The 17,327-nt window shown below is 40.3% G+C and overlaps 2 protein-coding genes across 2 annotated transcripts; both read left to right on the forward strand.

Annotated features, from left to right (window-relative positions):
* Window positions 1-444: 444 nt before the first annotated feature.
* On the forward strand, window positions 445-8,027 carry LOC311000618 (solute carrier family 22 member 13-like; the record flags this gene model as incomplete). The annotated part of the gene is made up of 10 exons (XM_083991358.1): window positions 445-819; window positions 1,209-1,312; window positions 2,224-2,378; window positions 2,683-2,851; window positions 2,923-3,043; window positions 3,322-3,416; window positions 3,647-3,861; window positions 4,496-4,604; window positions 4,796-4,999; window positions 8,003-8,027. The coding sequence occupies 10 exons, from the start codon at window positions 445-447 to the stop codon at window positions 8,025-8,027; spliced, it is 1,572 nt and encodes a 523-aa protein (XP_083847484.1).
* Window positions 8,028-9,363: 1,336 nt separating this feature from the next.
* Window positions 9,364-15,502, forward strand: LOC311000974 (solute carrier family 22 member 13-like; the record flags this gene model as incomplete). Its single annotated transcript, XM_083991901.1, has 10 exons — window positions 9,364-9,738; window positions 9,816-9,919; window positions 11,428-11,582; window positions 11,875-12,043; window positions 12,115-12,235; window positions 12,514-12,608; window positions 13,881-14,095; window positions 14,186-14,294; window positions 15,062-15,265; window positions 15,385-15,502. The coding sequence occupies 10 exons, from the start codon at window positions 9,364-9,366 to the stop codon at window positions 15,440-15,442; spliced, it is 1,605 nt and encodes a 534-aa protein (XP_083848027.1). The 3' UTR covers window positions 15,443-15,502.
* Between the last annotated feature and the right edge of the window lie 1,825 nt (window positions 15,503-17,327).

A 17,327-nucleotide genomic window follows, 5' to 3' on the forward strand; every position in this document is an offset into this window, starting at 1 on the left:
TCAAAATGAGCATCTTCTTTATACAGTCTATGATGAGCATGTGAGATATGAAGTATCATAAAAGTAGGATTTGCTACATGATTATTTGATTTGGTTTGGGATGATGTGTGTACCTCATAAAAACACTAAAACACTAAAAAGGTGCAGCCTGAACATATGTGTGTGTACAACACAAGTTGGATGCTGTTTATAAAGACGGGCTATACAAATAAAATTGCCTTGCCTTATGTGTGTGACTGTATACTGATAATAAAATGCAGCAGCATTGCATGCATGAATAAAAAAAAACAGCAAATTGTTCAGAGAATAATAAACTTTAGTGCACCTCAAATGAAGATAGTTAAATTTAATCATCTGTGTGTTAGGTTAAAAATTAATGGGCATTGTTAAAACCTGTGATCCAGCATTTTCAAACTCACACAAAGTGAGACAACTGACACCAACATGGCTGATTTTGGGGAGATCCTGAGGACCATTGGAGAGTTTGGATTATTCCAGCAGCTCACTCTGACTGCGCTTTGCCTGCCAAATATTTTTTTGTATTTTCTGTTTGCAAGCTCTATTTTCATCCAGTCAGACCCAGAGCGACACTGTAACACAGACTGGATCCTCAGAGCTGATCCTAACCTGACCACAGACCAGCAGCTGAACCTGACTCTGCCCCGGGAGGAGGATGGGACCTTCAGCAGGTGTCGGATGTTTGTCCCTGTGGACTGGGACGTTGGCTCCATCAGGGAGTACGGACTCAATGAGACCACAGGCTGTCAGAGTGGATGGGTGTACTACAACACCCTGTATGAGTCCACCATAGTCACTGATGTAAGTAATGAGTGATGTGCACTGCAAAAACTCAAAATCTTTCCAAGAATATTTGTCTTTTTCTTGTCAAAATGTCCCATCTCTAGTCAAAACTAATTTCTTAAAACAAGACTCATCACCTAAAAAATGAACTTGTTTTTGGATCATTTTTACTTGTTTCAAACAAATTTTCACTTGAAATAAGTAGAAAAATCTGGCCGGTAAAAGGACGTTTTTTGTGTTTGCAATAAGAAAGAAACACTTACTCCACTATTTTTCTACTTATTTCAAGTGAAAATATGCTTGAAATAAGTTTTTTTTTAAAAGTCTAAAAACAAGCTACTTTTTATGTGATGAGTTTTATTTTAGGTATAATCCAGGTAACATTTTTTTTAAAATTATTTCAACAGTTTGACCTAGTGTGTGACAGGGCTAACTTGGTGGAAGTGGCACAAACTGTGCTCCTGGCTGGAATTCTTGTTGGTTCTTTAACATTTGGACCTTTAGCTGAATCGTAAGTGTATATTTCACATCTTACTGATATTTGTAATTCATACTTCAAAGTTGCAATTTAGTAGAAAAAGGAGAATACCTGCACAATGTCTAGACTCGCAAAAAGAGTAAATTTATTAGACTACAGCATTTCGGTCATGGGCCTTCATCTACCTGAATTTTTTTTTTACTATTTTTGCAAGTGCAGACAGTGTGCAGGTATTCTCCTTTTTCTACTTTGTTGTTCGCCCCTACAGTGTAGAACGGTTTGGTGTGAACAGGACTTTTTTGACTTTTGACAGCCGAATAAAATTGCAATTTAGAAAACATGACGATGAAAGTGATGAGACTGAGCCACATTTTATGCTATGTGCTCACAGTATGAAGTCACAAAAAACAAGCCTGCTGAAATAGTATGATCTATTCATACCCTGTACTCTGAATGTGAAGTCATAGGAAAACTATTCACAAATGTGCAGATTATTTATTTAATTTACTAACTTAAAGCTGCAAACTTGTGATCTCACTGCAACATTATAGTCACAAGCTGAGTCTTTCATTAAGTTCATGTGACCATAGGACTCTTTTAGTGTTTTGGCTCCTCTTGTATTCCACACGTTCACTAGACAAACCAACTTGATCTTGAGCATTATAAATGCATATTTGACAAAATGTCAAAAATATTTCCACCTGTATTGATATATTCATTCTAAAGCTAAATTAATCAGGAAATAGTGCATGATTTCAATTTTTATCCAAACAACCCACAATGCAGCATTGTTACAGTGACTGTATTGAATTGATTTGATGTTGCTCACATGAAGCGAGTGCCCTCTAGTGTACGGTATTTAACAAAATGGAAACTGCTTCCTCATTTATGCTGTCTGTTGGGCTACCTACTGGATCATGTTGTTTCTTTTCTGTGTCTTTCAGGTTCGGTCGCAAACGAGCAAATCAAATTCCACTGGTTATAATGTTCATATTTGCAGTGTCAGTAGCACTGTGCCCCAACATCTATTTATATCTAGTAATGCTGTTCTTGGCTGGAGTCGGAGCTGGAGGATATCGAGTCAACTGTATAATACTGTGTATGTATATACGCAATTTGAATGAAAGCCCATTCAATACTAGCATATCCCCTGTGTAAATGCCTTTTCAAAATGCTATAATGTAGCTTTAGCTTTAACTTTTTAATTTTTTGTATCATTTCATTCAATCAGATGCATATTTGAGCCCAATAGGCCTGGTCTTAAAAAAGATAAAGTAAAAAGAAAAAAAAAAGTCTAATTGTACTAATGTTAGCTAAATTAGCTAGTTACAAGTGATAGGTTCAGCAAGTTGACTGTGACTGGTTCAGCCAAAATGACATATTCTATATTTTTCTAATTGCAGCTACTGAGTGGATTGGGATGTCCAAAAGATCATGGGGAGTGTGTGTGACTCAGCTCTGTGGTGCACTGGGGCAGTGCATACTGGCCGGTGTGGTCTACTCTATCAGAGACTGGAGACTGGCTCAACTGGTCACAGCAGCTCCACTAGGAGTGGTTGTCATCTACATATGGTGCGCATGCGCTCTTCTTGATCCCCTGGTAGTGTTTGATTTTGAAGTGACACTTTCCTTATTCGTGTCAGGTTTATTCCAGAGTCAGCCAGATGGTTGTTGAGCAGAGGAAAGAAAGAAGAGGCCAAACAGCTGATTGTCAAAGCAGCAGCCATCAACAAACGCACTGTTCCACATGATCTGCTGGAAAAGGTACTGAAACTTCAACTGACACACAGATAGATGGTACAATTCAACCTGACCTCTTAGTTAAAGTTTGTGACTTTGTGCAAGGCTGCCTCTTTTTTAAATCTCATTAGGAGAAATAAGAGAGACAGGAGCAAACCAAATTGATGGTGACAAAAAAAGTTGAAGAATCATACAGAATAAAGTTTGTTTGTTTTTAATTTCAGAAAGGTATTTTTTTTTGCATATCTATCTCAAAGTTTATTCAATCAAATTTTGAAATTAACAAAATATCTCTATCACAGATTTCAGTGCACGACACTGTGAACAAAGGAGGTATAAAAATTATATTCAGATCATCTGTTCTGACCAGATACTTCTTCATTTTTGTCTTGGCATGGTAAGCTACAATTTCCAAAAGTCACTACTGAGAAAAATAAAAATAGAAAAAAATGTATTGATGTAGGCCTATATTGTTATAACCTATGATGAAAATGGTTATATGCTCAATGAGCCAAAATGCAGCAAATTGATGTTGTTGATGAAATGACTGATCACAAAATCCATGACAGTGAAGAAACATTTTGTTGTTAATGTTACATGAAACCATCCAACACATTCTCTCTTCAGGTTTTCACTGAACCTTGCCTTGTACTCCTTGTACTTAAACATGGGAAACTTTGGCTTGGACATCTTCGTGACACAGCTCCTGTTTGGTGCCATTGAAATACCAGCCAATATATTTTCCATGTGGTTGTTGGAGGTGTTTGGAAGAAGAGTATTATTCATAGTAACACTTCTAAGTGCAGGATTCTTCAGCTTACTCATCTTGGCTATCCCCCCAGGTACACACCATTCAGTTGGTTAGCCAAGAGAGACAGTTAAAGGGATAGTTCACCCAAAATTCAAACTGCACTCATTATCTACTCACCCTCATGTCAACTAAGAGCTGTGAGAATTTTCAGAGTCCTCCGTGCCTTCTCTGAATTACGGGGGGGTCCGTGCGGCAGTATTTGTCCATATAATGGTTGTCAATGGATACCAACTTTCTTCGTCCAAAAAGACACACCAAAATCATCCAAATACCTCCATACTGCTCGTCTGTAATGTCCCTCTTGTATTGAAGCCCCGACATGAGAAATTGTTCTGAAAAAAATTAAATAAGTCTATATTTTAAGCTTGTTTGTAGCGGAAGCTCCCAGTGTCTCGGTTCACTGCTCTGACCGGCGGAACAACAGTGTCTTTTTGGACGAAGAAAGTTGGTATCCATTGACAACCATTATATGGACAAATACTGCTGCGCGGACCCCCCCCCCCCCGTAACTCAGAGAAGGAACAGAGGACTCTGAAAATTCTCACAGCTCTTAGTCATCATGAGGTCGAGTAGATAATGAGTGAAATTTAAATTTTGGGTGAACTATCCCTTTAAATATTTTTGTCCCATTTGACTGTGTTAAGTTTTTTCTTCTCTTTTTCCAGGATATGCCATCGCTGTTACATCTTTAGCTGTCGCAGGGCGTTTTTTCTTTATATGGGCTCGTGCTATATGCAGTGTCTTTATGCAGGAATTGTTTCCAACATCTGTTAGGTAGGTGTGAACAGTCTGTTTTTAGCCTCTGGTCTTTTTGTGTAAAGTGAGTGACAACTGACAAATCAGGCAATAAGTATGAGCAGTATGGTAGGAATTAATTTACAAGTATACGTATGGCATCTCTCTAATGTGTAATTAAAGCAGCACTAATTCAGCATCTGACCCATTTGCCCAACATCCCCTTTCAGACAAACAGCCACAGCTTTGGGAGCTATATCAGGACGAACAGGTGGATTACTGGCTCCCCTGCTAAATATGTTGGCCATGCACCACTGGGTCATACCCACCGCAGTGTTCTGCAGCTTGACACTGGTCTGCGGGGCACTTAGCGTCCTGCTTCCTGAGACCAGGAGCAAAGAGCTTCCTGAAACGGCTGATGAGGCCGAGAACAGGTAACTAAGGCTAATATACACAGTGTGTATACTGTATGGGTTGTTGACAAATATTAAAAAATATTTTTTTTGTAAAACACATTTTTTGTGGAAAAATATATATTCATGTAGTTTGAAATCTGATATTTGCGAATATAAGTGATCACTAACTTTTTCAATTATTTTACAGTTTTTTTTAACATCTTCTCTGACCTACACCATAGATGTGTCCTATGGTGTGACGTAAAAAAAAACTTAAGAAAAAAAAAAACTTAAATACTACACAAATACTGTAGCATGAGACCCACCAAAAGCGACCGGAGCGACAGCCGTCATTCATTTTCATTGGCGACAAGGAGCGACCGGCGACGGGGAGCAACGCGATCTGAGCGATGCGATGTGAGTGACGCGACGGGAGCGACAAAGATTGAACTTTATGCAAATGAGCAGCGGCGCAACTGCAGCGACAGCCAATTGCGGACTGGGATTCTCACAGCCGGAGAAATTGAGAGAGCCTGAATGGACACATCCGCAACACAGCTTGAAAGTCCCGCCCCTTTGCTCACTTGGTGCAAGGGTCTGCTAGAGCTGGCAAGCGGCGCGATAGGAGCGACCACGCCTGGGATCCACTGGCGTTCGTTGCGTCCGCCGCGACGCAGCTGCCTGTTCATTTTCTATGGGACGCGTCAAACGCAGGGTCACTGTCCAATGGTGAGAGAACAGCTCGGGGGGTCGGGGGTCTGCTTGTCCACTGTCCGTGCCTCTCAGTTAACTCGCCGATCTGTGTTCCCGCCTACCGAAGCGTCCGTTTTTTTGGAGGCGTTGCGTCCGGCAAGAAATCGCATTGACGCCACTGGATCCCAGCCACACTATCTCCGACCAATTCGCGGAGCGTCGTGTCGCTCCCTTTGAGAATACATTGGGTGGCGCCGTCGGGAGTCGGCGTCGCCGCGCAAAGCATGCTGGGATACCTGACGACGCGACCCAATGTATTCTCAATGGGAGCGACGCGATGTTCCGCAATTTGTATAGTGTGGCTGCACTTCAACTACAGGCGATTTAGGGTGCTTTCACACCAACAGCAGTTGGTACGCACTAAACAGTCCATTCGAACCAAAAGCTCTTAGTTCGGTTCGTTTTCGTTGGTGTGAAAGCATCAATCGCACTCGGGTGCGCACTAAATCAAGCGGACCGAGACCTCTGAAAAGGGGTGGTCTCGGTCCGCTTCATTCCGCACCAAATGCCAGCCTCTGGTGGGGTCCCTCTGGTGTGAAGGCGAACCTGGACCAACTCAGGTCTACCAGTGTATTTTCATTGAAAAGTGGGGTGTGTTTGGGCCCGCCACAGTCTCTCACGGAAAAAAAGAAACCGCGTTTCACCATCTATCATCTCTGCCAGTCTGCCCCTCCACCTGCCATCTCTCACGTGCGGTCACACCGCGCACACACACGCACACACACACAGAGAGAGAGAGAGGCGCATGGAGAGGTTGCGCTTGGCCGCTAATAAACAGTACATCTATGAGCTGTATCGCGCTATTTGTACAGTATTCTACAGTGTTCTCCATTGTGAAAGTCCAAATTGGCGCTCATTTCTACCAGAAGATGACGAAACGTCATTCAGACCAGTTTTAGTTCGTTTGCATGTGTGAACGCGGACCATTCCGCAGTCTGTAGCTACAATGTAACAATTTTACTGTCTGGTGCGGACCAAATAATTGAACTAGCGGTGTGAAGGCGCCCTTAATCGCTTTTGGTGTGAACGCTTTTCATTTAGAACACGGCTGTCTCTGATTGGTCAATCACCAATTATTCTGCGGTGTTTTCTCGATAGACCACCGTCAATGTAGACCACCGCGGAGCCGACTGTTGCTAGGGACTCCATAGCAACAGCCGACTGTTAAGGCTAATTTTACATGAATAAAATCTCTTTTAATCGTTATTTTGTGTTACATTATTGAATGATTTAGTTGTAGGCCGTGTTCTAAGCGGGATAATGTATCCACCACTTTCCGGAAAATGACGCTGGGTGTCGCCATGACACTCCACCGTTACTGTTAATTGTTGATAGCATAGACTGGTTGATAGACATTGCCCGTGATGACTTTATTTATAATCATCACGTAATGTTAATGAGAACAATACGGACGAGGTAGCTTTATGTCACATTTTCACGTCACTATATCACTGTTGCGACTACTCTGATGTTTATGAAGTCTATAAAACGAATTGTTGAACAAACATTTTAGATTAGCTGGGCTAACCGTTAGCTGTTAGCCGTTAGCAGTGTCAATAAACAATAACTCAATAAAGCAGGGTAGCTTATCATAGCTTAGTATTGAAACTGATTCAAAAGCTGGTTGTAACTATTTATTTATGTAGCCTATTTATTTATTTTAGAGTGGCGACAATTATTCAATGAATTGATCGACAGAAAATTGATCTGTAATGATTCTGATTATCGAATAATCGCTTCAAGCTACTTTTAAGCAAAAATGTCATGAATTCACAATTTTTTTTATATAGCCTATGTTCAATTGATATGGTTTTAACTATGTCTACATTCTTGGGAGTTTACTTTGGTCCTTGGTATTGATATAAAGTTAAGTATGTTGTTACAATTGGGTCCCCGTATGCGTTACAATCGCCCCCACGTAACATTTGACTTCTTGTGTTTGAATCAATATTGTGACTCAAACATTTTTTGTAAAAACATTTCATTACTGTTAACAAGTAGAACATAGATAGAAGATTCCTACATATAAAAAATTATCCAAATAGCTCAAGCGGTTTTTGAGTTATGACATCAAAACCAAAAAGTGTTAATTGCCACCGGTCTCCCCTACAGTGCACATGACACTGCCCAATTAAATACATTAGACTTCTCTGTCTTCCTTTCTTCCTCAGAAACAAGGCGGCCAAGAAGACCCGTGGAGCATCCAGTGTGCTGCCACTGAGCAAATCAACCAGACTATAGTGTCTGAAAATTCTGTTATACTTTCTGTATGTTGTTGCTCTGTCCTAGTCCAGATCCAAGCAGCTACTCCTAGGTCAAAGGAGATATGCAGTCATACTGTACAAGAAATAATGAATTCTAACCGAAGATTAGCAAGACACTAACATAAGACCTTCGTGAGCGTATTTATGGACGCTCCTTTAGTTATCTTGCTGTGCCACACTCCAGCTATGTCAGCACTTTCATACTCTACTCGACATCGTGTCCTGACCTCTTCTGCCACCCTCTGGAGAAACTTTACACTTTCAGTTAAACCACATGTGCTGAGGAGACCAGACATCACTCTGTGGAGGGCACTCGCACTTTACTGTCACAATCAATCAGCAATACCAAATCAATACCTTCTCCCATCAGATTACAGACTCAACCAACAATGCAAAATATATGTAAACAGACCAAAAGAAATGTAAATGTTGTACTTAATGGTTTGATCTCATCATTACTTTTTGTCTTGAATATTGTGTTGAATAAATGATTAACTGTTCACTATTTTGAACCTATTTTCTATAACGTGTGATTTATATGTGATGTTTATGGTACAATATAAACTATTCACAGGGATCGGGGTATTTATTTTTTTTTAAATGCCTGACACTCCTGAGCTCAGGGTAATACACACTGTATTGGTGCTATTTGTAGGGAAAAAACAGTCCTGGTTTGAACAAGGAGGAAGTTGAAAGGTGAAAACAATATGAACTAAAGCTGTTGCATAGCACCAACTGCTAACAGCATACCCCCCAAAAATAGGGTTAAACCTACATAGTTCATGCCCCTTTACATTTTACACATTTTGGTGTAAACAACTCAACTATTTTCCCACAATCTATCTACACTTAATACCCGATAATGATGAAGTGAAAATAAAACTCAGGCCATGATCAACATGTGAACATTTGTGTCATTCAAAATGAGCATGTGAGATGAACAAGTTAAGTTTATAAGGATCATAAAAGTAGGATTCAGGATGTCAATGTGTCCCTCATAAAAACACTAAAACACTAAAAATGTTAATTCATTTACAAATCTGCTGCAGCCTGAACATACAGTATGTGTGTACAACACAAGTTGGATGCTGTGTATGTATGTGACTACACTGATAATAAAATGCGGCAGCCACCTCTGAGGAAGAGGTCTTATATAAATAGTAAATACAGTACCAAGTCTAGCCGTAAAACATCCTGAGGCTCAGTCCTGCTGTGAATCAAAACAAAGCAGCAAATTGTTCAGAGAATAATAAACTTTTAGTGCACCTCAAATGAAGACTAGTTAAATTTAATCATCTGTGTGTTAGGTTAAAAATTAATGGGCATTGTTAAAACCTGTGATCCAGCATTTTCAAACTCACACAAAGTGAGACAACTGACACCAACATGGCTGATTTTGGGGAGATCCTGAGGACCATTGGAGAGTTTGGATTATTCCAGCAGCTCACTCTGACTGCGCTTTGCCTGCCTAATATATTTTTGTCCTTTCTGTTTGCAAGCTGTATTTTCATCCAGTCAGACCCAGAGCGACACTGTAACACAGACTGGATCCTCAGAGCTGATCCTAACCTGACCACAGACCAGCAGCTGAACCTGACTCTGCCCCGGGAGGAGGATGGGACCTTCAGCAGGTGTCGGATGTTTGTCCCTGTGGACTGGGACGTTGGCTCCATCAGGGAGTACGGACTCAATGAGACCACAGGCTGTCAGAGTGGATGGGTGTACTACAACACCCTGTATGAGTCCACCATAGTCACTGATGTAAGTAATGACGAATTTACAAATGCACCCCTGGTTGTCACGTCCATAACATTTTAATTTTTTTTTTATTTCAACAGTTTGACCTAGTGTGTGACAGGGCTAATTTGGTGGAAGTGGCACAAACTGTGCTCCTGGCTGGAATTCTTGTTGGTTCTTTAACATTTGGACCCTTTGCTGAATCGTAAGTGTATATTTCACATCTTAATAATATTTGTAGGGCTGGGACTCGATTAAAAAAATTAATCGAATTAATTAGAGGCTTTGTAATTAATTAATCGCAATTAATCGCATTTTAATCGCATATAAATATTTGTAATTCATACTTCAAAGTTGCAATTTAGTAGAAAAAGGAGAATACCCGCACAATGTCTAGACTTGCAAAAAGAGTAAATTTATTAGACTACAGCATTTCGGTCATGGGCCTTCTTCAGATAGATCTACCTGATTTTTTTTTTTACTCTTTTTGCAAGTGCAGACAGTGTGCAGGTATTCTCCTTTTTCTACTTTGTTGTTCGCCCCTATACGCACCTGTTTAGAACTGTTTGGTGTCAATATCCTTTATTTAACCATAGGTAAAAAAAACTAATTGAGATTTAAAACCTCTTTTCCAAGAGTGACCTGGTCAAGACGGCAGCACAAAAGCAAAATAGTTACACAAGTCACAAGACACAAATAAAATACAATCACACCTTTCAGGAAAAACATGGTTAGACAATGCAATCACACGATCCGGTTGAGCTCAATTCTCTGTCTTTTATAATTGACTTGAATTCCCCCAGAGTTACAAGATGTGTCAATTTCAAGTCCTTCTGCACATCGTTCCAGGTAGACGGGGGCAGAAAATTTAAAAGCCTTTTTGCCCAGTTCCGTTCTGACTCTCTGGACCTGCATCTGTATAATGTCCTGAGAACACAGGCCATATCGGCTGAAGTTATGTGTAAACACAAATATGCAGGCAAAAGTTCAAAAATAGATTTATAAATAAAAGTCAGCCAGTGAGAGAGTCTATACGGACATTCAAGGATGGACAATGTGCAACGGCATAACTTGATGTGCACAGGACTTTTTTGACTTTTGACAGCCGAATAAAATTGCAATTTAGAAAACATGACGATGAAAGTGATGAGACTGAGCCACATTTTAGGCTGTGTGCTCACAGTATGAAGTCACAAAAAACAAGTCTGCTGAAATAGTATGATCTATTCATACCCTGTACTGTGAATGTGAAGTCATAGGAAAAATATTCACAAATGTGCAGATTATTTATTTAATTTACTAAGTTAAAGCTGCAAACTTGTGATCTCACTGCAACAAAGCTGAGTCTTTCATTAAGTTCATGTGACCATAGGACTCTTTTAGTGTTTTGGTTCCTCTTGTATTCCACACGTTCACTAGACAAACCAACTTGATCTTGAGCATTATAAATGCATATTTGCCAAAATGTCAACAATTTTTCCACCTGTATTGATATATTAATTCTAAAGCTAAATTAATCAGGAAATAGTGCATGATTTCAATTTTTATTCAAATGCAGCATTGTTACAGTGACTGTGTATTGAATTGATTTGATATTGCTCACATGAAGCGAGTGCCCTACTCTAGTGTGTTTAGCGTAATGGAAACTGCTCCTGATTTAAGCTGTCTGTTGATAGCCTATGGATCATGTTGTTTCTTTTCTGTTTCTTGCAGGTTCGGTCGCAAACGAGCAACCCAAATTCCACTGGTTATAATGTTCATATTTATAGCGTCAGTAGCACTGTGCCCCAACATCTACTTATATCTAGTACTGCAGTTCTTGGCTGGAATTGGAGCTGGAGGATATCGAGTCAACTGTATAATACTGTGTATGTATATACGCAATTTGAATGAAAGCCCATTCAATACTAGCATATCCCCTGTGTAAATGCCTTTTCAAAATGCTATAATGTAGCTTTAGCTTTAATTTTTAGTATAATTTCATTCAATCAGATACATATTTGAGACCATATTGCAGAGGCCTGGTCTTAAAAAAGATAAAGGAAAAAAAAAGTCTAATTCTACTAATGTTAGCTAAATTAGCTAGTTACAACTAGGTTCAGCAAGTTGACTGTGACTGGTTCAGCCAAAATGACATATTCTATATTTTTCTAATTGCAGCTACTGAGTGGATTGGGATGTCCAAAAGATCATGGGGAGTGTGTGTGACTCAGCTCTGTGGTGCACTGGGGCAGTGCATACTGGCCGGTGTGGTCTACTCTATCAGAGACTGGAGACTGGCTCAACTGGTCACAGCAGCTCCACTAGGAGTGGTTGTCATCTACATATGGTGCGCATGCGCTCTTCTTGATCCCCTGGTAGTGTTTGATTTTGAAGTGACACTTTCCTTATTCGTGTCAGGTTTATTCCAGAGTCAGCCAGATGGTTGTTGAGCAGAGGAAAGAAAGAAGAGGCCAAACAGCTGATTGTCAAAGCAGCAGCCATCAACAAACGCACTGTTCCACATGATCTGCTGGAAAAGGTACTGAAACTTCAACTGACACACAGATAAATGGTACAATTCAACCTGACCTCTTAGTTAAAGTTTGTGACTTTGTGCAAGGCTGCCTCTTTTTTTTAAATCTCATTAGGAGAAATAAGAGAGACAGGAGCAAACCAAATTGATGGTGACAAAAAAAGTTGAAGAATCATACAGAATAAAGTTTGTTTGTTTTTAATTTCAGAGAGGTATTTTTTTGCATATCTATCTCAAAGTTTATTCAATCAAATATTGAAATTAACAAAATATCTCTATCACAGATTTCAGTGCACGACACTGTGAACAAAGGAGGTATAAAAATTATATTCAGATCATCTGTTCTGACCAGATACTTCTTCATTGTTGCCTTGGCATGGTAAGCTACAATTTCCAAAAATCTCTACTGAGAAAAATAGAAATAGAAAAAAAAAATTGTAGTATAGGCTATTATTATAACCTATGATGAAAATGGTTATATGCTCAATGAGCCAAAATGCAGCAAATTGATGTTGTTGATGAAATGACTGATCACAAAATCCATGACAGTGAAGCAACATTTTGTTGTTAAAGCAGAAGTAAGCGATATTTTTGTGTTACTATAAGTCTTAAAGCAGAAGTAAGATCCGGTCATTTTGGCTAATGCTGCGTTCCAGGCAGGCTTTTGAAATCGTAAATTACAGCTTCAAGTCACGACTTACGACTTTGTAGCGTTCCAGGCAACCCACTCGTGTTTTTCCGACCTGTTTTACCTGTGAAAGTCACTATAACGGCCACTCGTAACTTCCGACCCGGCGTGAACTCGTACCAGATCGAACTGGTATGACTTCACAGGTCGGAAACACACGAGTTACGAGTTTCCTTGAACGCACCATAACAGTCCTCGTCCCTACGTCACCACATTCACGGCGTCCCTTGGCTGCACACACAGCCCTGCATGCCGTTCTCTCTCCTCATTGGATAAAAACTGTAGGATACGATAAATGTTTTCTCCTCGGCTCAGAGCAGAGCAGAGTGACTGACAGACCCGTGTTTCGGTCCAAACACTCTATGTAAGTGATTGCTGTCGGAAGATATAACTATTTAAGACTTATATTAACACAAAAATATCGCTTACATAGAGTGTTTGGACCGAAACACGGGTCTCTCAGTCACTCTGCTCTGCTCTGAGCCGAGGAGAAAACTTTTCTTGTATCCTACAATTTTTATCCAATGAGGAGAGAGAACGGCATGAAGGGCTGTGTGTGCAGCCAAGGGATGCGCGTGAATGTGGTGTCGTAGGGACGAGGACCAATAGATCCATGACGAGGGCGGGGGCTGCTAACTCCATCGGCTGACAAGAAGTTATGGTGCGTTCAAGGCAACCCGTAAGTCGTGTTTTTCCGACCTGTGAAGTCGTACCAGTTCGATCTGGTACGAGTTTATGGGTCGGAAGTTACGAGTGGCCGTTATAGTGACTTTCACAGGTAAAACAGGTCGGAGAAACGCGAGTTGCGGGTTGCCTGGAACGCTACAAAGTCGTAAGTCGTGACTTGAAGCCGTAACTTACTGTTTCAAAAGCCTGCCTGGAACGCAGCATTAGCCAAAACGACCAGATCGCTTACTTCTGCTTTAATGTTACATGAAACCATCCAACACATTCTCTCTTCAGGTTTTCACTGAACCTTGCCTTGTACTGCTTGTACTTAAACATGGGAAACTTTGGCTTGAGCATCTTCGTGACACAGCTCCTGTTTGGTGCCATTGAAATACCAGCCAATATATTTTCCATGTGGTTGTTGGAGGTGTTTGGAAGAAGAGTATTATTCATAGTAACACTTCTAAGTGCAGGACTCCTCAGCATACTCATCTTGGCTATCCCCCCAGGTACACACATTCAGTTTGGTTAGCCAAGAGAGACAGTTAAATATTTTTGTCCCATTTGACTGTGTTAAGTTTTTTCTTCTCTTTTTCCAGGATATGCCATCGCTGTTACATCTTTAGCTGCTGCAGGGCGTTTTTTCTTCATATGGGCTGGTTCTATATGCAGTGTCTTTATGCAGGAATTGTTTCCAACATCTGTTAGGTAGGCGTGAACGGTCTGTTTTTAGCCTCTGGTCTTTTTGTGTAAAGTGAGTGACAACTGACAAATCAGGCAATAAGTATGAGCAGTATGGTAGGAATTGATTTACAAGCAGGGGCGTAGCACCAAATTCTGTGCCCTGTAGTACACTCGTGGGCCCCTATCCATGCCAGTGCACAGAGCGCAGAGTTGTTTTCAAGGTAAATTTATACAAAGCCGCCGATGCGCATTCCTGTCAGGGCAGTTTTTCGGCAAGCAGTCAAACTCTGTCTCGTAACGTTCTGATACCCCGATTTATGTTTTTTTGGGCGGCATTAGGACAGTTAGCCTCCAGGTCATTCAGTCTGGGCTCACTGATGTTAAACTTGTCGCCGGCCGCTGTCTATGGGCAGACTAAACCCTTTTGCGCCTCCAAGAGGGGGCCCCCAGAATGTAATATGTTGGGAGGACTGTGACAGAGTTCATTCTCTCAGTTGATGTTATCAGTATATTTGAAATAAATTATGACACCAATTAATTGGAGGGCCCAATTCATTCGAAATAAAAACATCACACAAAAAAATAATAATTTCAGGATTTTCATGGGCCCTCTCCCTACTCGGGCCCTGTGTAGTCAGGTCCCCTTCCCCCCCCCCCCCCCCCCCCCCCCCCCCCCCCCCCCCCCCACTACCACGCCAATGTTTACAAGTATACGTATGGCATCTCTCTAATGTGTAATTAAAGCAGCACTAATTCAGCATCTGACCCATTTGCCCAACATCCCCTTTCAGACAAACAGCCACAGCTTTGGGAGCTATATCAGGACGAACAGGTGGATTACTGGCTCCCCTGCTAAATATGTTGGCCATGTACCACTGGGTCATACCCACCGCAGTGTTCTGCAGCTTGACACTGGTCAGCGGGGCACTTGGCTTCCTGCTTCCTGAGACCAGGAGCAAAGAGCTTCCTGAGACGGCTGATGAGGCCGAGAACAGGTAACTAAGGCTAATATATACAGTATGATAGGCCTATACAGCCTACAATATACAGTATGTGTGATCAGATATTATATTTTATCACTGTGATATCGCTCATCTGTCCTTTGTCTTTTCAGAAACTGCACCTCCACAAACACAGCAAGTTGTCCATATGCAGATACAACCAAACTGTAACACTGAACATTATCATGTAGCAGTAGGCTATAAAGTGCACCGTAAAATATTTCTTACCCTTTAATTGTTGAATATGAATGACCAATGAATTTGTCATAAACTGACTAGCCTAACTATTAGGCCTAGTAGCCTAACTGGAATTTTTACTGATCATAATGTATGTAAACATGAGAAAAATAAATTATGACAAATAAAAAAGAGGAACATTTCTGTTGCAAACCTTTCTTTTAATGGGCTACTAATAGGTTTTAATTTGCTGCTGAACATGGTTTCTTGATAAGAGTTTCAGCTCTCTTTGTTCAGTCTGAGTCTTCAGGACAGACTGAAGGCTACATAGTTGCTATAGGAAAGTGACAGCTAGTTAGCTTGTTACCCTCAGGAGAAGAAAATAAGTCATAGACAAAACTCAACGTTTCTCTCTCCACCTCTGGAGACTGTGCTGGTGATTAAAGAATAGATTGAAGAAATGTTTGATTCTGAACTTGTGCCTTTTCTTCTAGATTGGTAAGTTAGCTGTTCATGCTAATATTATCTGTGTGGCAAATTTGTGGCAGTTTTCTTTTTCTTTTTTTATACATACAGCCGATTATAAAGAAAAAATATCAAATAACGCAACATGCCAAGATAATTTCTATGTTGTTGAATGCTTCCTGCCCAATAGGCATTAGCCTATATTCAAATTATTTTGTACCTTGATAAGCTAGCAAGTCACAGTCATGTGCAGACTAAGCAAACATAGCCTACACAAAATGTAAGTGGAAGGTTGCGAAGAAAATAGCAAAAGGTTAAAGATACAGTTTATGATATAGAGACATAAATTCAGAGCTGGAGTCACGTACCACTCTAATGTTCAAATATGAGGCTAACACCAGCAAACAGTTAGCTTAGCTTGGCACAAAGACTGGAATAGGCCTAACGTTACAGAGACTGATCAAATTAAGTGTCAGTTTTTGCACAGTTCTTCATCATCTTCATACATCATGACATAAACATTAAAAAGGTGTGTGTGCGTGTGTGAGCAATGACCAATGAACAAAAACACAAAATTGACTGGGACTTAAAAGGTGAAATTTTATTGCAGCAATTTTCATAATCTCATAAAATTTTATTTTCTGGAATGAACAAAAACAATTTACAGTCAAATTACACCTAATTACCCAGGAATCCTATCATTTCCATGGAAAATAATCTTAAAATGTACAGCTATTTACCAAAATGTACAACTGTTAATGTAATTCATTCTGCAGCTGTAATATAAAGACACATAAAGACACGCACAAATTTGAAATGAAATTTGAAATATTACAGGTTGTGTTGAACACATATTTCTAAACAAAATGAAATTGTTAATGAGAACAACATCTTTGATTATTTAACTGTTAAGAGGCTTACAGTATAGGCTACAGGTTTTAAAACAATGTTAATATGATTTCTTCTTTTCTTATACTTTCCAACTTTGTGTAGCCTATTGTTTTAAATCACAGACAATCACCCGAGCAGATCGTCCATCCAGCTGCTGTTTGTGTCTGTTTTTGCTGCTGCTTGCTCAGTATTATTGCTTTCAAGCCCTAAAATACTGTCCATAAATGAATCAGCAGTGCCAGCCTCAGATTGTGGCAGCAGCTGTGGTCCTGATGTGAAGATGTCATCAGCAAAAATATCAATTGGAGCTGAAGAAGCAGCAGCAGCAGACGATGCATCTAAACCAAGTAAATCATTCAGTGGGTCAGGAGAGGCTGCACCGTTTGGAACTGCAAACACACCTGCACTGTTTGACATGTCACCAACTCCGAAGGTGTCATCGATAAAGGTAGATGCCTGGGTTGTGGAAACTTCAGCTTTTCCCTGATCGGACACATGAACAGCAGGAGGCTGGGTGAACAGA

This window comes from Trachurus trachurus (assembly GCF_905171665.1).
Source record: "Trachurus trachurus genome assembly, chromosome: 17".
Taxonomy (NCBI): domain Eukaryota; kingdom Metazoa; phylum Chordata; class Actinopteri; order Carangiformes; family Carangidae; genus Trachurus; species Trachurus trachurus.